Genomic DNA, 27,770 nt, shown 5'->3' with positions numbered 1-27,770 from the left:
GAGTTACTCTCCCTGCCCTTCAAAGCCTTATTGAAGGCACAACTCCTCCAAGAGGCCTTCCCAGATTAAGCCCCCTCCCTTTCCTCTTCTCCCACTCTCTTCGGCGTCGCCCTGACTTACTCCTTTTGTTCTTCCCCTCTCCCAACCCCACGGCATTTATGTACATGCCGTAACTTATTTATTTGTATTGATGTCTATCTCCCCGCCTCTAGACTGTAAGCTCGCTGTGGGCAGGGAATGTGTCTGTTAATAGTTATACTGTACTCTCCCTAACTTTTAGTACAGTGCTCTGCACACGGTAAGCGCTCAATAAGTACGACTGAATGAATGAATCTCCCGCCCCTGTCCCTACCAAGCGACAGACAAATGGTAGACAGGATACAACCCCGAGTCGCCTGCAGCCGAACTCACATTCGAATCACAATTAGGAAATCCCAGGGCCCGCAGCATCACCAGGTCCTGTCAGAGAGCAGCTAGCCGCTAGCCACTGATAGGCAAGCCTTCGCCTTTCTCCAGCCCTGGTGATATTAGTTTCTTCAGTCACTTCGGCCAGTGATTTCGAGCGGATGGCACGGCCGGGGTGTGAAATGTCATCCCCCAGCCGTAGCGAGGGGACCCCGTTCCCAGTGGGGAATCCACCTGCAGGCCCTCGCTTACCTTCCACCAGGCTGGTGAGTAAAGTAACATTTGCGGCTTTGCGTCTGCCGGCGGGTAAATTCAGACCGATTTTCTCGAGCCTCTCTCGCAAAGATCGCCCCCCGTTTTTCGATTTGGCTCTGAAATAGCAAGAATTACCATTCTGATTAACCTCCGAGGGTTCCTGAAACAAAGTTTAGACGTAGCAATCTAAAGACCACTGGAGCTTGAAGAGGTTTTAACTTGAGGTTAGCAAACCCCCAAGCCTCCCCCCTCCCCTTTCTGGTTGCTTGAGAAGAGTTTGCTGAGTTGGCTGGATTTATGCAACGCAAGACACACACACAAACACACCGGCTGGGAGGTTTGATCTTTTCTTCCGAAAACAAATGACCGCAGAAACCGACTCACTAGTATGTCGTGCATGCACTGAGACGCAGGCTCTGACCTCAGGGTCAATTGAGCCGTTGGGACGAGGGCAAAGAGACAGTAATGCTTAGTGGAAAGAGCACGGGCTTGGGAGTCAGAGGACGTGAGTTCTAATCCCGCTCCACCAATTGTCTGCCGTGTGACCTTGGGGTAGCCACTCAACTTCTCTGTGTCTCAGTTACCTCATCTGAAAAATGGGGATTAAGACTGTGAGCCCCAAGTGGGACAACCTGATTACCTTGTATCTACTCTAGCGCTTAGAACAGTGCTTGGCACTTAGTAAGCGCTTAACAAATGAAATTATTATTATTATTATTATTATTATTATTATTATTATTATTATTATTATTATTAAAGAGCCGGGTATGGCAGGGCAAAAGAAACCACCTGCCCTATTCCTCCTCACCCTGCTCCCATGCCCAGAAAGGAGAGGAAAGAAGACCTGGACTCGAAAGCACAGTCTAAAATAGAAAGGTATTGGCTGCGGATGGAAACTCATGCGGATTAGGGTGGGGGCGGGGATTGGAGGGAGAGAAAGCCTGGATAGATTTGGATTGGTTGATATGGGAGAGGGGATGAGAGGGGAGAGTTCCCTTGAAGAGGAGCCCCACCCCCCAGCCCATAAATGGTCCAGAGTCTTTGGGTTACCGGTAAAGTGGCAGGTTCCCTAACTTATTTAAGCACAAACTCATTTACATATCCTATTTTCCTTCTTCCTTTTATCCGCAAAATGATTTCAGTTTCCCTCACTAGATTGTAAACTCCTTAAGGGAAGGGACCTTGTCTACTAACTCTATTTTCCCAAGCACTTAGAATAGCGCTCTGCAAACAGTAGCTGCTTAATAAATAGCATTGATTGATGGATTTGGCAAGGAGTCAGTGGCCCGGAGTCTCTTTGGAAAAGAGATCTTTACAGGCAGTTCCAATCTCTTGGGCTCTCCGGAAGTTATTCTGAGATGAATCTCTACGGGCAAAATCTTCCTGAGGCCCGGTAACAGATTCACCCTCCCTGGTCCTTCGGGACAGCCTTGAAATTCTTGTGTGCGGGTGAGCATGTGTGTATGTGTGTGTGTGTGTGTGTGTGTGTGTGTGAGAGAGAGAGAGAGAGAGAGAGAGAGAGAGAAGAAGGGAGAGAGAGAGAGAGAGAGAGAGAGAGAGAGAGAGGTTAGGAGAGAGACAGAGAGGTTTGTTCAGCTTAGGTGCCCTGATTGGTTTAGACATTCTCCTGTCTGGTAATAGGAAGCTGGCCCAGTTGACTTTTCAAGGCCTCTCTTAGTTAGCTCTAGTAGTTGTTGGAGGAGAGACAAAGAAAAGAGAAATAGAAAACAAGCAATAAGGCAGGAGGCAGAAAATCTAAACGGAGTTGATTCCAGGGTATTTCATGTGTGGCTCCAAGCAGCCACATCCTGGGAACTGTGATTGATTTTCAGACCTTCCGTCCCCAGCCCATCCTCCATCACCCAGAGCCAAGGGATCCCCCTTCCGGGGAGACCGACCCAACTGAAGGGCCGGAGTTTACCTTCTGAGGACTCCCCCGAGGAGGGAAGCATTCAGGCATTCAGGAGGGGACAGTCTCCTTTGCACCTCCCCTACGGTCACTTTGTACTTGGAAGTGGAGCTGAGCAAGGACAAACGGCCAGGGACCGAGCAGAACACCTCGCCCGTGTTCACGGACATCCCTCCCAGGAAGCCGTCCTTATTCATCATCAGAGAAGTCACAGACTTGGGAGGAACCGGAACTGGGAAGACAGGAAAACACACACACACAACAAAAGTGACCGAGAAGTCGAGATGCCCGGTTGCTTTCTGCTGGATTTGTCAATGATCATTACTTCCCAGTGCGGGGAGCAGGAGGGACACGAAGGATTTGCCCTTTGTTACTCTTTAGAATTCAAGCCTCTAGGTAAAATTCCACTCCCTGTCCATGGAATAAACTGTCTCTTGGAAAGATACCGTGTATGACTGCATAGGGACAGATGGGTAGACATCCTGATCATGGTACTATCATTTCCCACTGCCTATGCTCACCTCTCTGCATCCTAAACGTTCAGGGACCACAGAGAGGCCCCTCCGGACCAATTCTCCCAAGAGAGCTGATCAGTTCCCCCCCCTCCGCTGGACTCCCCTTTTCATCTAGGTTGGAACCTAAAAAAAAAAAAAAACGGAACTGGGGCCGGAGTGGTGGGAAGGAAAAGGGCTGAGTGGGGTGCAGTTCCTTTTACGACGAACTGATGGGTGGTAAAGAGCACAGGACTGGAAGTTAGGAGAACTGGGTTCTAATACCGGCTCCACCACTGCCCTATTGTGTGACTATGGTCAAATTCACTTCACTTCTCTGTGCCTCCGTTTCATCATCTGTAAAATGGGATTCAATTCCTGTTTCCTCTCCCCCTTAAAATATGAGCCCTATATGGGACAGAGACAAAGACAACGCTTAGCTTAGTTCTGGACACAGCAAGCGTTTAGTAAATTCATTCATTTATTCAATCCTATTTATTGAGCACTTACTGTGTGCAGAGCACTGACCTAAGTGCTTGGAAAGTACAATAAATACCACGATTTCATTAGTAGTAGTAGTAGTAGTAGTAGTAGTAGTAGTAGTAGTAGTAGTAGTAATAGTAGCAGTAGTGATAATAATAATAATGGAAAGACCATCCAGACCACTTCGACTTCTTAGTAATACCGAACAGACTCACCTAAACCTACTCCAAACGCCTCGACCCCCTACCCCCTTTGCAAGGAAAGCAATTCCCCGCTGACAGGAGCGTTGTTTACCAATTAACCTAAATAACTAGAGCATAATTGTTTGGAGCAGTTATGATTTACAACAGGTGCGCTAATCAATCAACCAGACAATCACTTAAATGAAACTGCAAAGCGGGGCTGCCCAGCCCTGGTGGTTATGTTTCTGCAGGTAATTGATAACAAACCGTACTTAAGAGATGTTTTATGCTCGAGTTAATAGGAACTGACAGCCGCTTGCCACCTCTGCTCAGAAGCCATCAACCTCAGCAGCTTGAATCTTCCTTTAGAACGCGACTTTTCAAACTATCTGGGGCGTTGAAGGAGGATGGGAGTTCGAAGGCAACGACCAAGGAAACTAAAGCATAAAACACTTAGCTCACAGGGGCTTCTCCTCTCTCTCCCCCCTCCTCTCCCCTCTACCGAGCTCGGAAGTGGCTCCTCCCTCTCTTTAGAGTCTCAGAACCTTCTGCGTCTCATAGTGCGGGATCTGTCACTAGCATTCTAAAATGGAATTGGTTGTTAACCGTCCGAGCAAAGATACTCAAACATAGGGGAAGGAACTTCCCCTTCCCTTAAGTTCTGAGACCCCCACACCTTCTCCTTGCTGTCTCCTAGGTGCCTCGTCCCCTTCTGACTTCACCTTCCCTGGCTTGCCCCATGTCTGACTCCTCTCCATTGAGGACTGTAGGCTGTGGCCTTCTCTCCCACCCGAGACTTGACCAGTCGGAGAATGAGGACCCCAATATGCTTTACCAAGTGTTGACTGCTGGGCAACTGCCAACTTCATAACCTCAGTGGTATGGAATAGAAACAACAGACCTTAACTATTTCTGTTATAGTTTATTCTTTCCCACCGCCAGAGAGCCCTACCATCAAAGGTTCATAACAGCTTAAAGAGTCTCCTAAAGACAGGTAGTTTGCAAACATAATACTCCATGTGGATTGAACATTGGCCCTGCTGTAAACAAACTATAGGAGAAGGTTTTCCTGGATTGAATAACAAGGGTAGGGAAAGAGAGAGGAAGCTTTGAAAGTTTTATGAGGATTCTCATTGCTCCCTCACTTTACACTGTCCAAGGATTTCCCCATTGCCCCCGTTCTCGGCTCCAAGAGCTCCCGTCCAACTGAGTTTTTTCCCCGAGTTACTTTTTCTGCTCTGACAGGAACGCCTTATTTTCCACAGATCTCTTTCCCTTAACGGGTCTCCATTCCCTGCAGTAACCGCCTCCCTCCCCAGCTAGACACAAACTCCTAAATGCATCGTTAGAACTGAGTCCCCCTTATTCTAGGCTGATACCGCTTACAAGGCAGATTGGAGTCGGTGAAGACGTTATAGAAGTGATCCGACTTCCAAACTCCCCCTTCCACCCCCTCCCACTCTCCCTTCACCCAACAAACTGGCCCAACGATCCGGAAAGGAGAAATGTACGTAATCCTCAGAAGGCTTCTCTCCGGTTTTAAAATGCATTCACGGCCCGCCGCTTGTTGCAGCATTCAGCAGATATACACGCTTGCAATTTTAAAACCCGACCCTGCCTAATAGAAATGTGCGGTTGGAAGTTCGTTGAGAGTTCTCCATGCGAATTCTCCTAGACATTTCTGTAGTTCATACTGGGGAAAAAACTGGGAAAAAGTGGAAAGAGGGAGTAATGTTCTTTATTTCCTGTTCTCCCTCCCTCTTAGTCTGTGGTCGTATCTACCCCAGCGTGTAGTACTGTGTTTGGTACCGAATAAGCGCTTAATAGTTGACACAGTGAGATGGTGTGCAATATGGAAATTCCTGCCACCGGAAGATAAAATCAACTGCGACCCTCTTGAAAATCCTAGTATATACTTTTAGGTTTGTTTGTTTCTTTTATTAAATTGTAAACTCTTTTCGTACAGGGGTTGTTTCTTTTACTTTTATGGCATGCTTCCAAGCTCCTAGTACAATGCTCTGCTCACTGCTGAACCACAATAGTAGTACTAACAGTATTTATTAAGCGTTTACTGTGAGCAGAACACTGAAGTAAGCCCTGGGGGAAAATCACAGGTGGAAATTAGACATGGTCCCCGGCCCCCAGGGGGCTGGCAATCTTATAATAATGATAATAATAATAATAATCCTATTGAGTGATTGAGAGTTGAGGTTCACACTTTCCCAATGGCCCGAGAAGGCAGCATCTCAAAGAACTTTAGTGTCAGAGTCATTCCTACCTGCCTCCTAATTTAGACGTTGTCAATTACCTGATTTACCTGTGGAGAAGATATTTCCCTCTCTCCCGGGGTGTACGGATAGGATGTATGCGCCGGTATACGTTATCGCTTGGATACATTTAATCTAAACCGACTATAACATTGCATAAAGATTGGAGGGATGGGTTTAGTGACAGACACAACGGAAGCTGTTTTATTGGGTTTTGCTCTTCCAACTGCTTTAAGTTTTCGACCTATTTCAGATTCAGAAGAGTTTTCCTGGTTATATCCACCTCTCTCACCACGCAGACTTTGAATCTCCCTCCCCACGCCAGTGGGATTTCTCTTTGAAAATTTTGGTCTTTTAGACTGTGAGCCCACTGTTGGGTAGGGACTGTCTCTATATGTTGCCAACTTGTACTTCCCAAGTGCTTTGTACAGTGTTCTGCACACAGTAAGCGCTCAATAAATACGATTGATTGATTGATTTGGTCCACCTACTCCTTCCTCCCGCTGTGGTAGGGGGCTGCATAACCTAATATTTCATGCTCTTTTCCTTTTCCGTTCCCTTCAGGTTCTCGCCAAGTCGCAAGAGCGCCGGTGCCCGGTTGATTTGGTAGTAATTATGAGCACACTGTTTCTGAGAACGGGCTCTCTTGAGGAGGGAGATGGCTCGAAGACGACAGCCTGAAATGGCGAGGAGATGGAGCGTGGCCAGTCAGCAGGGAGCTCTCGCATCTTTACATGTTTACAATCTTCAGTGCATACATTAAACTGAACCCTTTTTTTTGGTCCCGGTTCTCTGTTGGATTGCTTTGCCCAACTTTAAGATCTCTCCCGGCCAACAACAACAACAACAAAAAGGAATTTAACCCTAATCCCTACCTCCTCCCACCAACACACACACACAACCTCGGTTCCAGCATCGATCAGTATTTCATTCCGGGGACCCAAGCTTCCAGAAAGCAAGAGATGATTCAAGAGATGATTCTCAGAAATACTACTCATTCTTGGACGGCACTGGGCACCCGCTTGAGACAATAACTAGCTCCTACCCCCCCCCCCCCCTTCTCTCTCTGGGTGTGAGCAGGTCTGGCTCTGACAGACCCTCCCTTCCCACCCCTTTGGGTCCGGACCCTGAGCTTCCTTCAAGTTCTTAGTTGCGGCTTGGCAGGCCAGGAGAGTGGAAGAGAGATCAAGTCAATCCAGGGGACCAGTGCCCAGGGAAGCGTCTTTTAAACTAATGGACCCGAGTTCCCAAAGAGTGGATGCCAGATATTTTCTCCAGCTTCAGCCTCTCGGCTAAGGTTCCTCCATCAATGGAGACAAACCCTAGGGATTTTCTGTCCCCTCCCACTCCCCCAGGTTGAAGATATTCCTTTCCTGGTTCAACCAATTCACCACGGATGGAACCCAGATTCTAAGAGCATAAAGTCCTTAAAAATCTCCAGTGGCTACCAATCAACCTACGCATCAGGCAAAAACTCCTCACCCTCGGCTTCAAGGCTCTCCATCACCTCGCCCTCTCCTACCTCACCTTCCTTCTCTCCTTCTATAGCTCAGCCCGCACCCTCCGCTCCTCTGCCACTAATCTTCTCACTGTGCCTCTTTCTCGCCTGTCCCGCCGTCGACCCCCGGCCCACGTCATCCCCCTGGCCTGAAATGCCCTCCCTATGCACATCCGCCAAGCTAGCTCTCTTCCTTCCTTCAGAGCCCTACTGAGAGCTCACCTCCCCCAGGAGGCCTTCCCAGACTGAGCCTCCTCCTTCCTCTCCTCCTCCCCCTCCCCAACCCCCCCGCCTTACCTCCTTCCCCTCCCCACAGCACCTGTATATATGTATATATGTTTTTACATATTTATTACTCTATTTATTTGTACATATTTATTCTATTTATTTTATTTTGTTAATATGTTCTGTTTTGTTGACTGCCTCCCCCTTCTAGACTGTGAGCCCGCTGTTAGGTAGGGACCGTCTCTATATGTTGCCAACTTGTACTTCTCAAGCGTTTAGTACAGTGCTCTGCACACAGTAAGTGCTCAATAAATACGATTGAATGAATGAATGAAAGTCCAGGGCAGGAGAGTGGGGGAAATAGGAAGGGAGCTGGGGAGGTGAACAGATTCCCTAGGAAAAAAAAAAAACTTGGATTGAGTCACTTTCTACAGTAAATATTCTTACTTTCGCGACCTAGAACGTTGCCACAATCAATATTGGCATTTAGCTGAGTGTGGGATTTGGGTGGCACCTGGGGAATGCAGGGAGGGGGGCAGGAGAAAGAGAGAGAGAGACGGGGGGGGGGGGAGGGAGAGATTGTCTAGCGATGGCTCCGTTTGGTGCTTTCATTTTAAAATTCAGGCAGCAATGGGAAAGGGTCCATTGGAGGCACCCTAAATAAATACTTGAAAATTATCTTTGGGAAGGCAGGGTGGAAGAAGGTAATGTAGAAGGTTAAACCAAAACCAGCCCAAAAAAATAGTTTTAAGGTCACCGACCATGCCCCAGAGACACAGGCTTCGAACTCTGAGCTCAGACCACGCAAGGGTCTCCAATGGGTCACCTCCTATTTCTGTGGTCCGGGGGCCAATCCAATGATTCTTCAGCCCGCTGAGGCGACGGATTCCTCTTTAAAGGCGAGATTATGCATATAGGATGGTGGCGATTATTTAGAGGAACTGGGTCTCCCGCCCCCGCATCCCTCAACCTTCCTCATCTTAATGGAACTAAGAGTTAAGAATGATTTTTTAATGTCTCGTTGGATTTTTAGGCTGTTAATGTACCGCATCCTTCTCATTATTACTTTATTGATTGCTCATTGACCAGCCCCCTTCAAATCGTATTAACCACCCTCTGCCAGTTTAGATTAGGAGAGTTTAAAAAGCACCTTTCATTACCCCCCCTTGCCCCCCTCCCGCAAAGGAGTTCAGACTTGGCAGCTTAATGTTCGTTCTAATGGGGTAGCTAAAAGCCACGGGGCCACGGTCCCTGCCTATTGCATTAATAGCTCAAAGGGGGCCAATACAGAAAATTAGACTTAAACGAGCTCTGGAGATCTTCAAATGAAAGACCCATTTATCACGCTGGCTACCTTCACTCTTCTCGTTTGCTCTCTCTACTGGGAACAACTCATTTCCTCTTAACTAAATTACTTCAGAAATGTCAGCCTAAGCCCTGATAGCAAACATAGCCAGAGAGCGGCCCTAATCTACGGCGAAGTAGGCGCACGAAGCTCCATCGGACAGGTCTGGACTGTTCTGCACCGACTTTCCCCCGTTGGGAGTGCCAGGAAAGCTTTGGAGGCCACGCCCACGCCCACCGTACCCGGCTCAGGAGATTTCCATCAAAAAAAGTCACTGGGAATGCCTAAGAGAATAGGCCGTTGGCTTTATCCTTATTACTGAGTTGGATTTTTTTTTAACCTGCCAAAATGTCCTTATTTATTAGGCAATACGTGGACTGTGCCCATGCCTCCGCCAGAGATTGCCATTTGGGATGCTTCATTCTGAAAATACCTCTCCTGTCTTCTTTTGCTTTCCCGTCCTCCCAAACGCCAGGGAACTCGGAGGTGGGGGAGGGGAGCGTTTCTGAGAGGCGGTGGGGACATGACAAAACAGGGCAACTAAAATCTCCGACCAGGCTTGAAAGGCAGTATAGTGATAACATGGAGGTCATATCTCCAACCTGTCTTGAAAAGGTCCCGGAGAGCCTTCGTTTTGTTTTATAACATTTTTTAAGAGCTTGCTATGTGTCAAGCATTGTTCTAAGCACTGGGATAGATACAAGTTAATCTGGTTGGACGCAATCCCTGGCCCACATGGGGCGCACAATCTTCTTTTTTTCAGTTGTCTATTCGGCGGGTAAGATGTCTGATTGTGAAAGACGAAAAATTATCTTTACCCTGGATAATTTCTCCAGAATTTATGAAAAATACCCACTTAGCTTAACATTTCACACGCTTCTTTTCATTAAAGCAATCAAAATTAAAACCTGGAAAGTTGATATCAAGCTCGGATTATCTCTCAATCTTTGAGAGTTAAACGGCTATTTTAAAACGATAATCTAGAAACCCACTACTGTAAATCAGTATCTCGGCAACTTTTCTGAATCGGTTCTAAATCTGCCTTCCTCCTCATCAATTCATCGATTAGAATAGTTTCTATGAATTAAGCTCCCAGAGCTAACCAGTATAAATATCTTCCCGCCCTACTAGTTTTACATCTTGTAATTTGTTCAGCTGCTTGAAATCTCAAAATCGCTATACGCAGTCCTCGTCAAAAGCCTCTTTTTAAAGTCATGTCTCAAGTCTAGGGGGTTCTCCCTTTGATCTTCCGCTGAAGAAAGAAAGGGAAAAAAAGGAGTCTGGACGATCCAGTAAGCTCACTGACACCGACCGGACTTAAAAACGGGGTAACCCCTGCCACAAATCAACGAGCAATTAACTTAGAAGAAAAGACAGGAGAGAACACCCTGGAGAAGAACTTTGAGGTGGGGAAAATACTCTGTCCACATTCCCCTCCCGCACTCTGGAGCCGAAATTGGCCCCAGAAACAGAAACCCTAAATGATAGACAGAAAAAGTGAGGAAGAGACAGAGAGAGAGAAAGACTAAGAAAGAGAACAAACAAACACGATTGAAAGGATATTTCGCTTTTCCGAAAAGTCTGGCTCTTCTGAACGGGAATGTCAAGGCAAGAGGTTTCATATCTCTCCCCCAGAGCTAAAAGAATTGCTACTTCTGCCTCGTTAAAAAGAAGAAAACTAGGAATACATCACCCCATCTCAAATTCTGATTTCACAATCCTTTTAGTATCCTCGCCTTCAAAGCGACATTTTATGGCTTCCACTTTCCTTGCAGAGTCTTTCCTTGCAGAGTATTGGTGGAATTCAGGAAGATAGGATAGATGAGAGGCGCTTGAAAATGGGTGGTTTGGACAGTAACAAACTCCATTATCGTTAGGGAACATCTACAGGAGCAAACTGTCTTTCGTAAAAGCAGCTCTTTGGTTATGGCAAAAGTCAGGTTTACAAATTTGACTTTCTAAATTGGGGGCGGGGGAGGGAGTGTGTCAGCAGCGCACCTTAACACCCTAATCGCTGAGTCTTCTCTCAGTAACTGTCAGAGAAATGTAAAAAAAAAAAAAAGCAGCTGCAATACGCCCGAAATGAGTTATTGTAATTACATTTAATTAGTTTAATTAGTTCATTATTTTGCTTACAGCTGTACAAGAGACTGCAAACATTTGTTAATATCACACGCCCTTTAACAGTATGGGGTGATTCTGCAGTCACACTAAATCATGTATGCATATGTGTAACGAGTGGAAATTCCGGCAGAGGCTGCGCATATTTACCAAACCTATTTGCCACAACAGAAAAAGGAGAAATAAGGCATAAATCTATAAATGGAATCTCCTCATCCTTAAACTCCGGGAATGGAAGTCAAGGAATCAAGGGAGGGTAAAAGGAGGGTTGCAGTGACTCTTTTAATAATGATGTTATTTGTTAAGCGCTTACTACGTGCCAAGCACTGTCCCTAGCACCTTCGCCAAACCAGGACTTGTCAATCCTGAACTGGATACAATTTGCTTGTTTTAGGTAGAACTGAAAAGAATTCGTCACTTTGAAGGCGACGCTGTAGGTTTGAACCGAACGCAACACCTACACCCAGAAATAAAATACTACTGGAAAGTTCTCTCTATATATACATCTCTCTCTCTCTCTTTCTCTCACTCTCTCTTCCTCACCCCCTCCTTCCTTCTTCCTCACTACCTGTATCACCCTCTTTTCTTAACACAAGATGTTTGAACAGTGACCATTTCTTACTGAGCAATGAATTCACGCGAAGTGCAAACAGATCGGGAAGCTACAGAGTAGATTCGCAGTAAGTTTGTCCATCTTATATTGGGGTAGTCCATACCTTTTTTAATGACAGACTGGTCCAATAGATTCATGCCGCCGTTATTGCCATCTTCAACTGACTGTGAATATAAAAACATCACTATTCAAATGGACTGGATATTAAAAAATCGCGCACATAAATCATGTCATTACAAACTGGTGTCCTGTTATTTCCATTTATATTAATTCACTAGGGGAGGGATTTTTATATTATTATCCCCCCCAAAATCGACATGGAAATGAAATTCATCCCAATTATATAGCTTTCTAAATGAAAAAAAAAGTGAGAAAGGCGCTATCTGGGGTACAATAGTGATTTTTTGTTATTATCTATAACAGTTATTATCTGGGTGGTTTTGCATTCAATAAATCTTTATATTTTGCGTCCTTTAAGAAAATGCCCGATTCACCAGAATCTGAAAGATCTATAGGGCGATGCAGACGAACGCTTTTAAGGAAAATTTATTTCCCCCCTCTCCCCCGCTGTATCTTAATAACTCAAAGGCCATTTGCTTTTTATATTTAATAGTTGACATTATGGGAGTTTAATTAAAATCTGAGCAGTTCTTGGTGGAATGCAAATGTCAACACACAGGAGCAGGTTGGTATACTACTGGACCTCTCAACTCTGCGGGTTAATGCCTGTTCTCAAGGCCCCGGCGACTGAATCATTGCCCGAAGAGAAAAGTATGAGTCTGGACAATTTAGTCTTTCTCTACCCTACATAGACGCGCCTTCCTTTCCCCTCCCCGCGAATCAGCCCACCTGTTAGGAAGGCGTTAACTCCTGAACTGAGGTAAACAAAAGAACACAATCAGCCATGCTTCTCGTACTCAGCTCTCCACCACAGTCACTCCGAATAATATTCTTCCCAGCAAAACCTTACCAAGGAACCGGAGTTTTAAAGGGGACCGTTTAGAACAGATTTCCGAGGGAAGGAGCGATTTCGGGGACTGTCAGTTAGTTTGGAGACTCGCTCATACCATAACATGGGAGAAGATGGTATGTAAATGAAATTGCCCGGATTCACACATTCACTCAAGAACACACTGACTTTTGAGCTTGTTTCTCTCAGGAGAAAAACAATCCGTTTCTTTGTTAATTGGATCCGGAGAAGGCTAGGACCCTAAGTAGAAAACACTATGCTTCATACGGCAAGAATGTGTCCACTGTCCACTGTATAGAACAATTAGGAACTCTGAGCTTCGCTTCTCTCCTCTAGAGACTGGGGAGGGGTGTGTGTGTGTGTGTGTACGATAAACAAGAGTTCTCCAACCTAAGTCCAACGACATACTAAAAGAGAGAATGATCTAATCATGCGGACGTTGGTGGGGGAGGGATAGAAGGAGGGGAAATGAGAGGTTGCTTTGGTTTGCGTTTTAAAGCAGACAGTCTTCTGTTCTTAAAACCGTGAGGAAACTTGCTCTTCTCCTGACAAACGGGTTTTAAATAATGTGAAGATGAATATTTAAGGTTATCTCATCTTATCTCAATTCATCTTCTCGTGCAAGATCCCGAGTGCACATTCATGGGCTTCAGGCGGACGCATGTACAGACAGAGACACAACCACAGACACACAGATGCAGACATACGAAGAAACGCATATGCGTGCGAGGCATTGCACATTGCACACACACAAATTAATCTAGTTATCTATAACTCCCTATGTGTGTATATATATATATATATATATATATATACATATATAGTGGGTGTGTGTATATCTATATATAGATATATCTATATCTATCTATCTCTATATGTATATCCACACGCTTCATCAGCAACGTGGGTTAGTTGTTGTACTTAATGAGAAGACTCTTGTCTGATTTTCTATCTAATTACGGCCGCCTGCTGGGTTTTTGTACAGGATATTCACGCAGCATGCTGGCACTTAATAGTCACAGAGAGGATCGTAAAGATTTAATTAGGACTGCATGCGGAAACGTGGAAAAACAACTCAGACTTTTAATTACTAGACTTCTTTAGTTAAAAGTGATACCAGGGGTTGCTTTAAAAGCCTTAGGAGGGTGTGAGTTTGGGGAATTTAGGGGGCAAGTTAACTTCCCCATCTTTAATGCAGAGATGCTAGTGGTGGAGTAGGAGGTGGAGGGAGAGGGAAAGAGGGTGAAGAGATATCCATAGCCTCAACAAACATGGAAGGATATATTTGCGGGTGCATGTATGAATACATATATATGCTGTGTGCGCGTTTGTGTGTATGATCGGGTGTGAAAGTGTTTGTGGGTGTGAATGCATATATAAATGTGCGTGTATAAGTGTGTGGGTAAGAGGGTGGTGTGTGTCTGTGAATGTATGTGCTTTCTTGCTCTCCTTTTTTGGAATAGGAACACAATGGGTGAAATGTAGCATACACAGAACTCAAACAACGATTTGCTGGTTTAATAGCCCCTGAGAGTAAATTGAAATAGAAATTGACAGGGTTTTATAGTTTCATTTAAGAAAATATTAGAAGCATTTGGTTAATTAGCTCTTTTTCGGTCGGGGAGGTTGCCCTATGTGCGTGGGTGACAATGTGGTGGTTGGGGGGGGGGCAGTGGAGAGAGGGAGGCGGGGAAGCACGCGAGCGCCTCTGTGTGTGTGTGTGTGTGTGTGTGTGTGTGTGTGTGTGTGTGTGTGCATGTGTGTATGTGCCTGTCTGTGAGTTACCACTAAAACGCAGCATGTTTGCAGCAGGTGAGAAGTCTGGACCCAGACAGCAGACGAAACGCGACGCCACAAAAATCATTCTCAATAATAATTATTGTATTGATAAGCGCTTACTGTGTGCCAAGCACTGTTCTAAGCGCTGGGGTAGATACAAGGTAATCAGATTGCCCCAAGTGGGGCCCGCAGTCTTAATCCCCATTTTACAGATGTGGTAACTGAGTCACAGAGAAGTTAAGTGGCTTGCCCAAGGTCACATAGCAGACAAGTGGAAGAGCTGGGATTAGAACCCATGTCCGTGCTCTTTCCACTAAACCACGCTCCTTCTCACTAAGGCAGATTTGGGAATGACAAATGATCAAACTTTCGGTGAGATGTGGCAGATGCTCATGAATCCGATGCCATGTTCACAATAAGTAGTAGGCTCTTATTCAACGAATAAAATAATAGTAATAATAACATTAGTGATTTAGTAATAACGTATCTTATGGAATATCATTGCGTTTTCACTTGCATAAACTCGGTTCATATACAGCAGGCCATATGCTACCGAAGGGATCGATATTTTCCAATGCTGGGATTAGGTTTTTCTGTCTCCCAAGGTCCTCCTCTTGTCCCCCCTAACCCCACCCCACCTTTCTCTTCCTCTCTTTGTCGACTACCCTGCCTTCTCTTTCTCGTCAATCACACGCCTGGGAAACCTCTGGCATCAAACTCGAGACCTAGAAACGCTCTTTCCTCTGACACCCGCCCTTCTTTAAGGGAATGGTGACGACCGGGAGGGTGGGAAATTACTCTTTTTCTAAATAAATAGCCCGAGAGAGTTGGCATTATCTCGAAAATCTCACGAAAGGATTTTCTTTTCCAGCTGAAGGACCTGGCTTCCCTGACCCGCCTGGCAAATTATGGATACCGAAATTCCTCTCTCTAATTGGTCCAAATTGGGATATTGGTGGGGCGTGGGGTGGGAGAGTGGGGAGATGGAGGGCTTGCTAAATTAGCCCCCAGGGCAAAATAATGCCTATTCACAAGGGTTGCCTACTAACTCTGATCTGATTATCTTGTAACTCCCGCAGCGCTTAGAAGAGCTCTTGGTACAAAGTAAGTGCTTAACAAATACCACAATTACTATTATTATCTCTAATAAGAGCAAGTTTTGCTTCCAGATAGAGACCCACTGTGCCCCATGCTCGCGACCAGCCGAATCCCTATCTGACAGTCCCTCACCCTCTCTCATCATGTGAGCTCTGATCCAACTTCATTAGCCTCCCAACCTTAGTGGGGCGGTGGTGGAGGGGAGGGGAGAACACCTTTTTCATTACGGGCTGAATTATCCACAATACAACTCAATTCTAATGCTTCTTTGCCCTGGTGCATTGATAATGGTGCTGCCACTAGAGAAGGGATTCCTGAAAATCTGAAAATAAATTAAACAGCCGATATACATTCTACACCCACAGCCTCACCTACTCAGAAAGTTTCACTAAATGATTTACTCTTACTTTTCAAGATAAAGGCTATCCCGATGCCAGCCTGAATAAAATGTTTCTTCCCTAATACGATATTCTAGCTCACGCAATATATCTGGGTAGAGGTAGCCATGCTCAGTTAATTCAGTAAAACTGTTCAGGTATTCTTACCCATAAAAATCTTTCAAGAGTCATAGAATTCAATGTGCTGGTACCTTTTTCAACAATAATAAACGAAGGACTGAAAAATCCTTTTTAAAACACCCCATTAATAAATAGCATAGGTCACAGACTGTATTTGATACTCTGTAGATAGTGAGAGAGCAAGAGGAAGGAGGTCATTTTCTTCACCTTCTCTCTCCCTCCCCCACTCCACATTTCCATTTATCTTCAGAAGCTTTAATAATAGAACGTAGAAAAATATATGCCGTTAAATTTGTGTCAATTAAATTCCAGTCAAACATGACCACCCGATCCTTTGACATTTTAAACGAGAGGCCAACGGAGACCTTTCGAATTCAACCAGATAGTTTAATGTATCTTTTCTCGTCGCGTTCTTTGTTAAGTTTGACACAGTCTAAGGCCCAGAACCAGATGGGGGTCGAACAGGGGAAATGATTATAGAGCTTTTGTTTTAAGAAAAAAAAAGTGAGGCCTTTCAACGAGGGACTGTGTGTGTGTGTGTGTGTGTGTGTGTGTGTGTGTGTGTGTGTGTGTTTGAGAGGAAGAAACTGGGAATATTGTTTCACAAATCGTTTATTTTAAAAAGGTTCCTAAATTTTTAGGCCTGGCTCAGCCGGCAACAGTTATACTGCAGACTATAGACTCTCTAGACTGTAAACTCGATGTGGGCAGGGAAGGTGTCTGTTATTTTGTTGTGTTGTTTTCTCCCAAGCGCTTAGTACAGTGTTCCCTGCCCACAGCAAGCCCCCAATAAGTACGACTGTTTGATTGTATGACTGATTGCCTAGGGGCCGGACGGTTCTGCAGGCCGAGACCAGGAATCCGTCTTCCGGGGGGAAGGTGTGTGTGGGTGTGTGAGTTTTGTGGGACCACACTAAGCCCTGGAGCACCAACTCTGCGGGAAAACCAGAATAAGAACTAACTCTGCGGGAAAACCAGAATAACCAACGCTGGCCTCGAGCCTGGGGATCGCAAGCTAAAGAGGTCTTTTCCCACGGGGATGCAGGGATTCCCGGTGGGGCTGCTGGGATCCCCCAAGGCAGTGGAGAGAAACCAGTGCCTTGCCAGGAGCCACCTCCGGGGCCACCAGATGCGGTGAAGAAGTCGAGCATCCTCCTTCCCCCACCGCCCGAGTGGTCCCCTTGGCCCCGGCTCGCCGGCGGCTCTTACCTGGACGTCTTCCATCCCCGGGTGGCCAATGCCGTGCAGGGCCAGACTGTCGCCCATTCCGGAGTCCAGCCCGTGGTGGGCCGAGTGGAGCAGGACATCTGGCCTCCGGACCGAGTGGTAATCCCGCCGGGGGTCAAGTCCCGACAGTTGAGGCAGGGCGGCCCTCGGCTGGGGCAGGAGAGAGCTGGTCTCCGACCCCACGTCTTGCCTCTGCCTCTGGCCCCAAGGATGCTGCTGGGGTTGGTGTAGAGGGTTCAGGGAGTACGGGTCATTGACATGCGAATACGGGTCCTGGCTCTGGTGGTAGGGGAGAGGCTGATAGGGGGGCGGGAAATAGGGCGGCTGGAAATCCGAGGACGGGGTGTGAGACAGCGGAGGAGCGCTGGAGTAGGGTCCCTGCGACACGGAGCCCAGCTGGGACAGCCTAGAGCTGTGGCTGGGGACGCCATCGTGCCGGTCCTGAAGGCCAAAATACAAACAAGAAGGGGAGAGAATCCGATGAAACGCGCCGAGGCGGGGGAGACGGGGCGCTAACCCTGAGACTCAGACCCCAAGTTCACTCAGACCGCAAAGCACACGGTTTCGGGATGTCCTAGAGATGCAGCGTAGGGGGAGCGGGGAGGGGAGGAAAAAAAGAAAAAAGAAAAAAAGAGACGCAAAACAAAATCCAGCAACGACTGAGCCCGCAGGGTTGAATAACAAACTGAAGAGGGAGGGGCGGGATGGGGGACACGAAAAAGCGGGGAGTGGGGGGAGGGGGTCCACACTGCACACATAGGAGGATGGTGTAGACGGGTGTGTGCTCTCCGAAGGGGTTTATCCGTTTTTCTAGCCGTCCAAACCGTAGTCACTGACAACCCCCGGAGGGTCCGTTTCCCGGCACCTCCTGCGGCGCGAGCTGCAGTAACTCATCCTTTCGATGGCAGCTCAGCCCTTGATGGAAGTGGGGCCGAGGGGCAGTGGGATTGTCTTTCTCTCTCCTAAAAGCTCCAAAGTGGTGGGTTTTCCCGGAGCTTGTGAGAGCTGACCCCCCGAACTCCAAATATTCGAAATAGGGGTACCGGGTTAGTAGAGGGCAGAACACTGGTATTTTTCTTTTGGGTGGGAAAATGGAGGTCTGGGAGTTGATGGGGGTTAGTTGGGGGACGGAGGGTGGGGGTGAGTGGGAAAGTAGATACAACTTAATCTGGAGGAGGAAAGTTAATGAAATGTCCAGGGGGAAGGGGAGATGAACTTCTCTCCTCAAGATGAATCTGCCACTTTAAAGTCAGTGTCCTTGTCTTTCCAGAAACGGCCACCCAAATCCCCCAAAAGCAATGGGCAGGAAAAAGTTTTTCCTCTCTCACTCCCCCCCCCCCACCTCTAACCCCAGCTGACTTCTCCAGCTCAAACCGAGAACACACAATGCGAAAGAGAGAAGCAGCAGCAGTCTCCTCCAATTATTGTGCTAAATTACCGAGGCAAAGGCGTTCAAAGAGAGAAAGAGAGAGAGAGAGAGAGAGAGAGAGAGAGAGAGAGAGAGAGAGAGAGAATGAGAACGTGGATCCGAACTCACCATGGCTGAATAGGTGTGGACTAACATCTGGAAAAAAAAGTCTGGTTACTGCTAAAAATAAAACAGTTGATCAAAAAATAAAATAAAATCAAGGAAAACGGCAGGGAAACGTGCTCGACCCAGGAACAGAGCTTGAGGTATTTCCAGGACTATCCATCAAAAAAAGGTTTCCCAAAATAAGACTGGCGATGTGTGTCACCCACAGAGAGACGTGAGTTCTCTCCCTCCTTCTATTTTTCTCTTTTTTCCCCCTCCCTTCGGTGAGTTTCCAGATGCAATCCGCTTCTACCCAAGGCTAGGCTCAGACTGCTTTGGGTGGACTTCCTCCCTCCGCCTGGCTACACCGCCTCATAATAATTGATATTCATGACTATTAATATTACACGACTACTTTAAAAGGAAAATGGAGAACAAATGGAGCGTGAAGCTGCAGCCCAGCTCGAGAGCTCCCCTACTATTGTAAATGACGTTCATTCAGTGGAGAATTACTAGATGTAATCAGACGAGGGGGGCTGGCAAAAAGCAGAGTTGGGGAAAGTTTAGCAAGGAAGAGGTATAACTTCAATGAACTGAGCCGAGGAGAAGTGTAAACCAGACACTGCTTCTTTGGAACAAGGAAATCGAACGGAGGCAGTGCTGGAGGCTAAAAAAAAAATCATATTTCCTTCTTTTCCATTTAATTATACATTCCTAGTAGGAGATACGGGTTGCCTTTGGTGCTTTGTTCAAGGTTCCCTAATCCTTTCTAAGAAAAAGGGTAACCGCTCTAATTTGCCTGTTTACAGTGGCAATTAGGCACTTTTGCTGAAATGTTGGAAATTACATGTATTTGTTCAATAAAAGGGGTAAAATCAACGTGGGTTTGGGTTCTGAATCAGTCTTCACGGGTTTGTGCGCCCCCCCCCCCACCTCCTTCGAGCTGAGAGAGGCCCCCAGTTTTCTGCCAGATGTAGCATTTATGCAATGAATCTTAAAGGAGACGGAATTGATCGTTTCGAGGCAAAGCCAGGGGCAACAGAAAAGCTTTTTTGATGTTGCAGGAACCCGTTCAACTGGCCGGACTGCCATTTCTGTTAAAGTTCAACCTTCCTCCCTTCTTAAACAGACTCACTCCGGACCTGGCTTTGTCCGGAGCCGGTTACGAAGGCACTTTAGGGATATTATCTGGCTTGGTTTTTCACCCCTTCCTAATGGCCAATTTGACGAAGCCCAACGCCGGATTGGATCACTTTCCATCCAGCCAAGGACTCGGGGACCCCAAAACGCTTTCCGTTTTGGACCGGGACAGCTTTCCAGACCATCCTGCCACCTCTTGGGTAGCTCTGGAGCGTTAGATTTCAGCCTTGTTCCAGTGGGTTCCCAGAGAGACCGAGTCACCGCCGCTTCGGACTCAACCCCCCCGGGGCCCCCTGCGTTCCCAGGGGGAATTAATGTACAATCCCTTCGCCCCCACCGCCCTCTGCTCCACGACCATCACCACCAGAAGGCAAAAACAAAAGCCAGACAAGAATGACCCTCACCCTACCCCTCCCGCCCTACCTCTTCGTCCCTCTGTCTTCCTTCTTGGGAGAGGTGGAGGTCAGGGGCACCCCCTTTTAGAGCCTGGGGTGTGGTCGGGGAATGCAAGGACAAGGGGACTCCCCAGCACCCGAGCCGGACCAGGACGGACCTCTCCGTTCTCAGCTCCGGAAGGGAGAAACAGTGAAAGACCCGGACGGGGCCAGTGGTCCGGAGTTTGGGAAAGCCGAGACGTGCCCGGAAGATGAAGGGCCAGGCATCCCTACTGCTTTAGTGTTCGGACCTCCGCCCGTACGGTCCGTTCAAGGTGCCCCGACAGAGTCCTGGCGCTCTTTCTGCGCTTCTTCCTTCCTACTTTTTCTTTCTCTCATTTATTTCCCCCTTTTCTCTCTTCCTTTCATCTTTCCCCTTCCTTTGAACCATTCTTACTTTCCCTCTCCTCTCTTTCTCTTCCTCTCTCGTCTTCTTTCTTTCTCTCCCTCTCTTCTCTTTTTCTCTCTCTTCTCTTTCGTTATTTCTTTCTCTCTCGCCTTTCTTTCTGCTTCGTTCATCAAGTTCTCTGTTTTCTCTCTTTCGTTTTTTATTTATATCCCCTCTTTCCCTCTTCCTTCCTTCTTAATTTTTTCGCTATTTTCTATTTTCTTTCGTTTTCTCTGTCACTCACGCTCGTTCCTTCTCTTTCTACATCTCTGTCCGTTTTCATCTTTCTCTCTCTTTTTCTTTCCTTGTTCCTTTCCTTTTTCTTTCCCTTTTCCTTTTTCTTCCTTTCTTATTTTCCTTCCTCTTCCTTTCTTTCTTTTCTCCCCCCTCCCTCCTTTCCTTCCATTCATTGTTCTTTCATTTTTATACTTTCGTTCTCCTGCTTAATTTGTCTCTTTCCTGTCCATCTCTCCAGAATCCCTCTTTCATTCTTTCTCTCTTGCGTTAAATCTGTTTTTTCCCCACCCGTTTCTTTCATCCTCTTTACCAAGGGTTCCCCCACTGAAAAGAGCAAATCTCCCCCAGAGGGGCCTTCTGTGCTCTGGCGTTGGGTCCGCTTTCCTCCTTTCCCCACGGCTGGGTTCAGTAAGAGCCGCGGTCATAGGACCCCGCTCCCGTGAGAAGCGGCTCCGTGAGCTCAGAGCAACTCAAAGTCTCTCCTGAAGTCGGATGAAAGCTACCCTGGGCAATGCCCCCTCGATGCCCACCGCGGCAAAGAGGCAATAAGAGAAGAGGCAAACAGTGCCGGCCCTTCTGAGTCCACGAACTTGTTCATTCCGAAGAAGTGTTGCTGATGGCCAGGGCGGCTTGGGATCCCGGACACGGGGCTTTAAGAGGGGAAATTCGGGTCCAGAAATGGTAAAATAGCTCACCATTATTAGGATGGATGCTCTGGTTCTCAATGTGGCAAATAGGCTAAAACGCATACACTAAATTATCTTCCTTTGACGGATCTATTTGTTCGTTCGTCAGCTCTATCTATCTATCTATCTGTCTATCTATCTATCTATCTATCTATCTATCTATCTATCTATCTATCTCTATCTATCTATCTATCTATCATCTATCTACCTATCATCTATCTATTTATCTATCTATCTATCTCTAGCTATCTCTGTTTCTTTCTTCCCCTCCATTTCTGCACCCCGTGGATATTCGGGAAATTTGTCTCAAAAAAGAGCCAGAAAATAAAAAACGAAAAAGTCCCGTCCGTTTGGGATGAGGCTTGCTTTTAAACGGACTCAAGCACTACTTGCTGATGTCGAGATCAGAGTCCCCCTCTCCCGAGCCCGGCTCTCTGTTCTCGAACGTTTGATCCCTATTGAATTCAATTCCATTCCGACCCCGTGCTAAAATATATCCCTAAAACTTCTTCCTGCTCTCCAGGTGCCTGAGCCTAGCTCGAAAAGCCGTCCTCGGGTGGGCGAAATCTCTCTCTCCCCTCTCCCCCTTCGCCGGCTTTGCAAAAGTTTCAAGACTTGGAGAAACAGAACAGAAATCTGCAAGGAAATTGTTGTTTTTATCTATCTGTTAGGGTCCCCAGAATCTCTATTTCTATATCTTTAAAACATAGAAGGTGTAGAGAGGGTTGTCTGCTCACCTCATAGATATCTTCGTACTTGACATTTTCAACCAGTTTCCAGAGCATGATGGCAGCCTGTTCTCTAGGAGGTGAGTGCATTCATGTGAAGAGCAGATGTCTGGATTCTCAGTACTGCTCTGTCTGTAATGATCCATCTATAATTGGAAATGGGGGACAGACACCAAATCCGACGTTCCTCTCCCATCGCAACTTATATCTGTTGTCTGAAACAATAGGACTGCAAGTAAACCTCAGTCGGATAGTAAAACATTATCTGTTACACGCACACACACACATACACACACACATGCACGCACACGCACACGCACACACACACTAACACCCACACCCACACCCTGAGCACAGAGGACTTTAGAAGCAACATTTTCTATTTATTATACAAATTCTGTGCCCCACTCCCTCCCTCGCATACTTATCTGGGTCTGAAGCCATGAGGGTTATTTAGTTCCACAGAGCGAATATCCCAAAGGCTACTGTTGGAAAAGATATCTATCCAGGGTGATGAATTTTTTTTAATCCTCTCTTTGTAAAACGATGAATCATTTGAACCATCTAGACTCTTCACCGTTTATAATGAGGAATTAGAGGAAGTCATTCGGCTGTTTTTGTAGGAAGAGTTCGAAAACCCTCCAAGAGACGTTGAAGCACAAAAGCCTCTATTCAGGGAAGGGGTAGGCTGTCGGATAGGGGACTGTTGGTTTTGGAGGGTCAATCTTTGGATTCTGGAGGTCCCTGTGTTTATGGCCCCCAAATCACAGAACTTGGAGAACCTTGCCCAGCTCAACGCTGAGCCCGGTCTACATTCATTCATTCAATCGTATTTATTGAGCGCTTACTGTGTGCAGAGCGCTTAGTACAGACTCCGGCCCTTTTGTCCGAGAAACCATGAGCTGTTTCATATGCCTTGCCTGCGTGTGAGCCAGACTCCAGAGATCAGACGCCTGTTTGGACACCCCCCTTTAGAGCGCTGGCTCGCCCAGATCTGGCCATGGTTTATATGGAGTTACAGCTCCCAGAAGATTTTGAAATCATGGAACAGATATCTTTTGCCTCAGACAGTCAGATCCACCCTAGCTCTGAACGTCTCAGTGGCTTCCCAGAAAGAAAGGAATGAGCCTACCAACTCTTTTGCATTGCACTCTTCCGAGCGTTTAGTATAGTGCTCAGTAGGCGCTCAATAAATACAGTTGACTGATTGACTGGTATTGTCTAGTCAAACCAATCCGGACCCTGGGTCCTCTGTAATACAGGGGACTTCAAGGTGTTCTCTAAAAACACGGTAGAATGCGGATCTATATGCTCGTTGTGAGCGGGGAAGGTGTCTAACAACTCTGTTATATTGTTGTACGGTACACTTCCAAGCGGTTAGTACAGTGCTCTGCACATAGTAAGCGCTCAATAAATATGATTGATTGATTGATGGAAATAGAACCTCTAAATTTCTATTCTCAATTGCTGTCACCCCCTTCTCTAGCCCTCCACCCTTCACTTCACCCAATTTAAGCAGGAAGTGGAGATCCTCAGATTCCACTCGCCCCCCACTCCTCTCCCATCTCATCCCCTCTCCTCCTGCAGAGGGTGTGAGCAACCCCTCAATCAGAGAGGACTCCCCCCCTTTCCTCCTCCCTCCCTTCCTTCCTGCACTCCCCACCCTCGGCTCCTCAGCCCTGGGGCCAGAGAAGAAATAACAAGAGGGAATCAGAAAGGAAACAGGGCAATTTGGGGGTGGAAGTTATTAAAGCTGATACGAACAGATTGCCTTTAAATCGGCCAGTGCAGAACCACGGGAGGAAGAAGAAGAGGAAAGAGAAGCGGGGGGATGGAAGGACGAGGGAGCAGTGGACAAGAAGGAAGATGGCAAGAGGGGAAAAGACGAGGAGATGGAAGAGGAGGAGAATGAAGAAGAGAAAGGAAGAGAAGGAGGAGGCAGGAAGGGAGAAGAAGGAGGAAGAGGGAGGAGGAGGGGGGAAAGGAAAAAGGGAAGGTGGAGGGTTCAGGTATTGATCTTCCGGGGGAAATGGGCTTCTTGGAACTAGGCGATGGTTATCAATTCAATAGAAAGGAAGACTTTTCAAGTGCCAAACAAGCTAATCAGCGGTGGACTTGATTTCCGATGAAGTCAAAGACATGTAAAGAATAAGACCCATATTACGGAAAAACAAAAACAAAAACCTCAGAAATAAATACCCTCCTGCCCGCCCAACCACCAAACCCGGATGATTTTTGCTGCTTTGCGGCAGGCTGACCCGTTCTCTCCCATAGCGGGAGGAAGATGAAATTATTCGTGGCGGTGTTGGAGTTCGGGCTCTAAAAACACATCGGGCTCAAACATCACGCCCCCCCTCTCCCCCTCGGCCTCTTTCCTCTCAGAGAGCTCAAAACCGTTCCCTGATCAATTCTTCCTGAGATAAGGATTATGGGTTATAAATTCGGATTCACCAGACTCATGTTTGTTAATGGAAATAATTTTCCTCTCCCTCCCCAATCAATAATTCGATTTCCCTCTTTGTCTGGTTGGTAATCCGAAACAAATGAACGGATTTGGAGAGCTCTGGTTTTTTCCATGCGTTTACAACTCCTGATATACTTTATTCTGGTATGTTATCGTTAGATTGATCCATTTGACACGTTTCTAAAACAAACACACTAGAAAATCTGATTCCAAATAAAGATAAGATGAGACACGGAGCAGCTTATTTCTTATCCAAAGACCCGGTCTTTCTAAAGCTGGGCGAACGTGTGATGTTAAATAGCACAAGCTTATATTTAATTTTAATTCGTTTGGCACTTAATATGAAGTCTAAATCGTTTACAAAATGTAAACTTTGTGAAATACGTTACAAATTGACTTAAAAGTTTCGGATCGCCGTCATATTTTTTTTCGTATTTATTTATCAAGAGAGCAACCATTATAATTTGATCTAAATAAGCGAAAATGGTAAAGACACACTTTGGGAATCACTAAATCCTAGAAAATTGTTTTTTTTTCAGAGTTGGTTTGAAAAAATCCGAGACATCACAATGCAGAAACTCTAAAAGTCCTTGAATGTGGCAATAGCGCCCTCTGTTGGGAGTTTGCGAAACCGTGCAATTACTGTAAAATACAGCATCGATGGTTGATAATTCCTCTGGTTTCACGGACTAGAGAAAAAAGCGGCTCCAGGAACCTACATTTTGAACTGAACCTATGCTCTCGATTGCTAACTTTAGCCGGATGTTTCGACGGACAGACCAAATTCAATTAAATGAAGATCCAAATGAATTGCAAAATATCAAAAATTTGGCCCTTCCTTTCCCCAACTTCTCAGCTGAAACTTTATAATCTGATATTCCATTACTGTAAAAATAGGAAAGGATGCTCCCCAAGAAAAGGGTAATTGAAAGGAATATTAAGCCAAACGGATTTGCAAGATTGGCTGTCTATTGCTTCTTAGGAAGGGAAAGAAACTTCGAATAACGCAATTCAAAATGTAATAACTTATGCGGGTTCTCCTGTCCAATACGTAGACAAATGTGGACTTTTGTACGCGGAATATAGGCCTAAAACGTGTGATATGTTCAAAGTCGTATGGCCTACATTTTGATTCGCTTTATCTTTTCCCGCCTCTCATTTACATAAATAAAACCAAAGTTTAAACCTAATTATTCCCCTCTTTCAACCTAGTCTTGAAGCCAAATCGGAATTCAAATATACAATATAAATGTACTCATATACTTTGAGCAATTCATCGATACATTCAATTTTAAACCACTCTGTCTGGTGGAGAGCCCTCTGCTGGTAGTTGTCATTTTAGACGAAAATGCATTTTTATCACCTTCTGAAACGAAAACTAGAATACCAGTCAAACGAAAAAAAACCAACAAAACTTTTTAGACTCATTTTCTCTAGATAATTTGAATTTATATAGGAATCATTCAGTTTCATTTTGCTCTTTCCTTTGCTACTCCTCTGCAGGTAATTTAACTTCATTTTCCCTCATCGCCTTCTGTCCTCTTTCCTTTCCGTTCTTCTACCACCTCTCCCCCTTCTCCCCACGCCTTCCCCCCAGACTTTGTGGTTGTTTGCTGGGCTAGTATTTATTTTGGGATGTGCTGTTGGAAACAAGGTATGTGGTCTTAGTACAGTGCTCTGCACTGTACCAAACTTAGTACAGTGCTCTGCACACAGTAAGCGCTCAATAAATACGATTGATTGATTGGTCCTGATGTTTGCTGAGGGAAGCTGAGTATCCCTTTTTACTTGTTCCAAAATATTGATTGCCCTTTGCAGTTTCTCCTTCCTCCAATATTTCTCTCTTTCTCCGAAACAAAGTTGAGAGAGGGAAAAAGAGAGAGGGGAGAAAATAGAGACAGAGAAAGACAAAGAGACAGTGAATGTTATATCACTGTACACTTTTGCTACTTTTCTAAGTGCTTAGTACAGTGCTCTGCACACAGTAGGTGCTCAATAAATATGATTGAATGAATGAATAGAGATGCAGTGTGAAATGATCAAGTGCTTAGAACAGTGACCAGTGCTTAAAACAGTGCTTGACACATAGTCAGCACTTAACAAATACCATAGTTATTATTATTATTATGCCCCAGCAAAAACATCTAGACCTCAGAGGGACACTTTTAACAGAGGGTCCAAGTCTCCTTTGCCAGATAAATAAACCTTAGACTTGTTCTCTGCCCCACCGAGCAATCTTCTTTGCATCCATACCCCAGCTGGCTTTTAAGTGCCTACTATGTGCCAGGCACTGTACTAAGTTCTGGGGTAGATATGAGATAATGAGGTTGGACACAGTCCCAGTTCCACTTGAAGCTCACAGTCTTAATCCCCATTTTACAGTTGAGGTTAACTGAGCCCAGAGAAGTGAAGTGACTTGCCCAAGGTCTCATAGCAGACAAGTGGCAGAGCCGGGAGCAGAACCCAGGTCCTCTGAATACCTGGCCTGTTCTCTTTCTGCTAGGCCACACTGCTTCTGCATGGTCCTTCCTGGTTCCATTCCATTATTCTTTCTGTAAAGGAAATAATGCTACCTTAGGCCTCAGGAGTTATAGCTGAATCTGCTTCTACATGGTCCTTCCTGGTTTCAGTCCATTATTCTTTCTGTAAAGGAAATAATGCTACCTTGGGCCTCAGGAGTTACAGCTGAATCTTAGTGCCAGTAGAAATCTGTCTGGAGTCTGCCCTGTGATTGTCTTTTGGGACATGTCTGCATTCGGTTGGGTAAAACTCCTTAAAACATCCATTGGGAAAG

General features: G+C 46.0%; 1 protein-coding gene and 1 long non-coding RNA gene across 5 annotated transcripts in view; one reads left to right on the top strand and one right to left on the bottom strand.

Annotated features, from left to right (window-relative positions):
- Nucleotides 1-23,626, bottom strand: part of TFAP2B (transcription factor AP-2 beta) — a 36,390-nt gene extending 12,764 nt beyond the window's left edge. For 2 of the 4 annotated variants that reach the window (XM_038771625.1, XM_038771626.1), the window contains exons 1-6: nucleotides 22,522-22,805; nucleotides 18,924-18,950; nucleotides 17,369-17,827; nucleotides 11,898-11,958; nucleotides 2,582-2,801; nucleotides 658-776 (exon numbers count right to left, since the gene is read on the bottom strand). In XM_038771625.1, coding sequence (XP_038627553.1) covers nucleotides 658-776; nucleotides 2,582-2,801; nucleotides 11,898-11,958; nucleotides 17,369-17,827; nucleotides 18,924-18,950; nucleotides 22,522-22,602 — 967 coding nt within the window. In that variant the 5' untranslated portion in view covers nucleotides 22,603-22,805. Of the gene's footprint in view, nucleotides 1-657; nucleotides 777-2,581; nucleotides 2,802-11,897; nucleotides 11,959-17,368; nucleotides 17,828-18,923; nucleotides 18,951-22,521; nucleotides 22,806-22,940 lie in introns of those variants that run through there. The other 2 variants (XM_038771628.1, XM_038771629.1) reach the window with 2 other exon arrangements.
- On the top strand, nucleotides 4,379-6,772 carry LOC119949794. Its single transcript, XR_005457315.1, has 2 exons — nucleotides 4,379-4,604; nucleotides 6,557-6,772. It is a non-coding gene; the product is annotated as an uncharacterized LOC119949794 (long non-coding RNA).
- Nucleotides 23,627-27,770: the final 4,144 nt, after the last annotated feature.

This window comes from Tachyglossus aculeatus, chromosome X1 (assembly GCF_015852505.1).
Source record: "Tachyglossus aculeatus isolate mTacAcu1 chromosome X1, mTacAcu1.pri, whole genome shotgun sequence".
NCBI lineage: Eukaryota > Metazoa > Chordata > Mammalia > Monotremata > Tachyglossidae > Tachyglossus > Tachyglossus aculeatus.
Note: the sequence above shows the minus strand (reverse complement) of the source record. Positions and strands in the feature narration are given on the sequence as shown.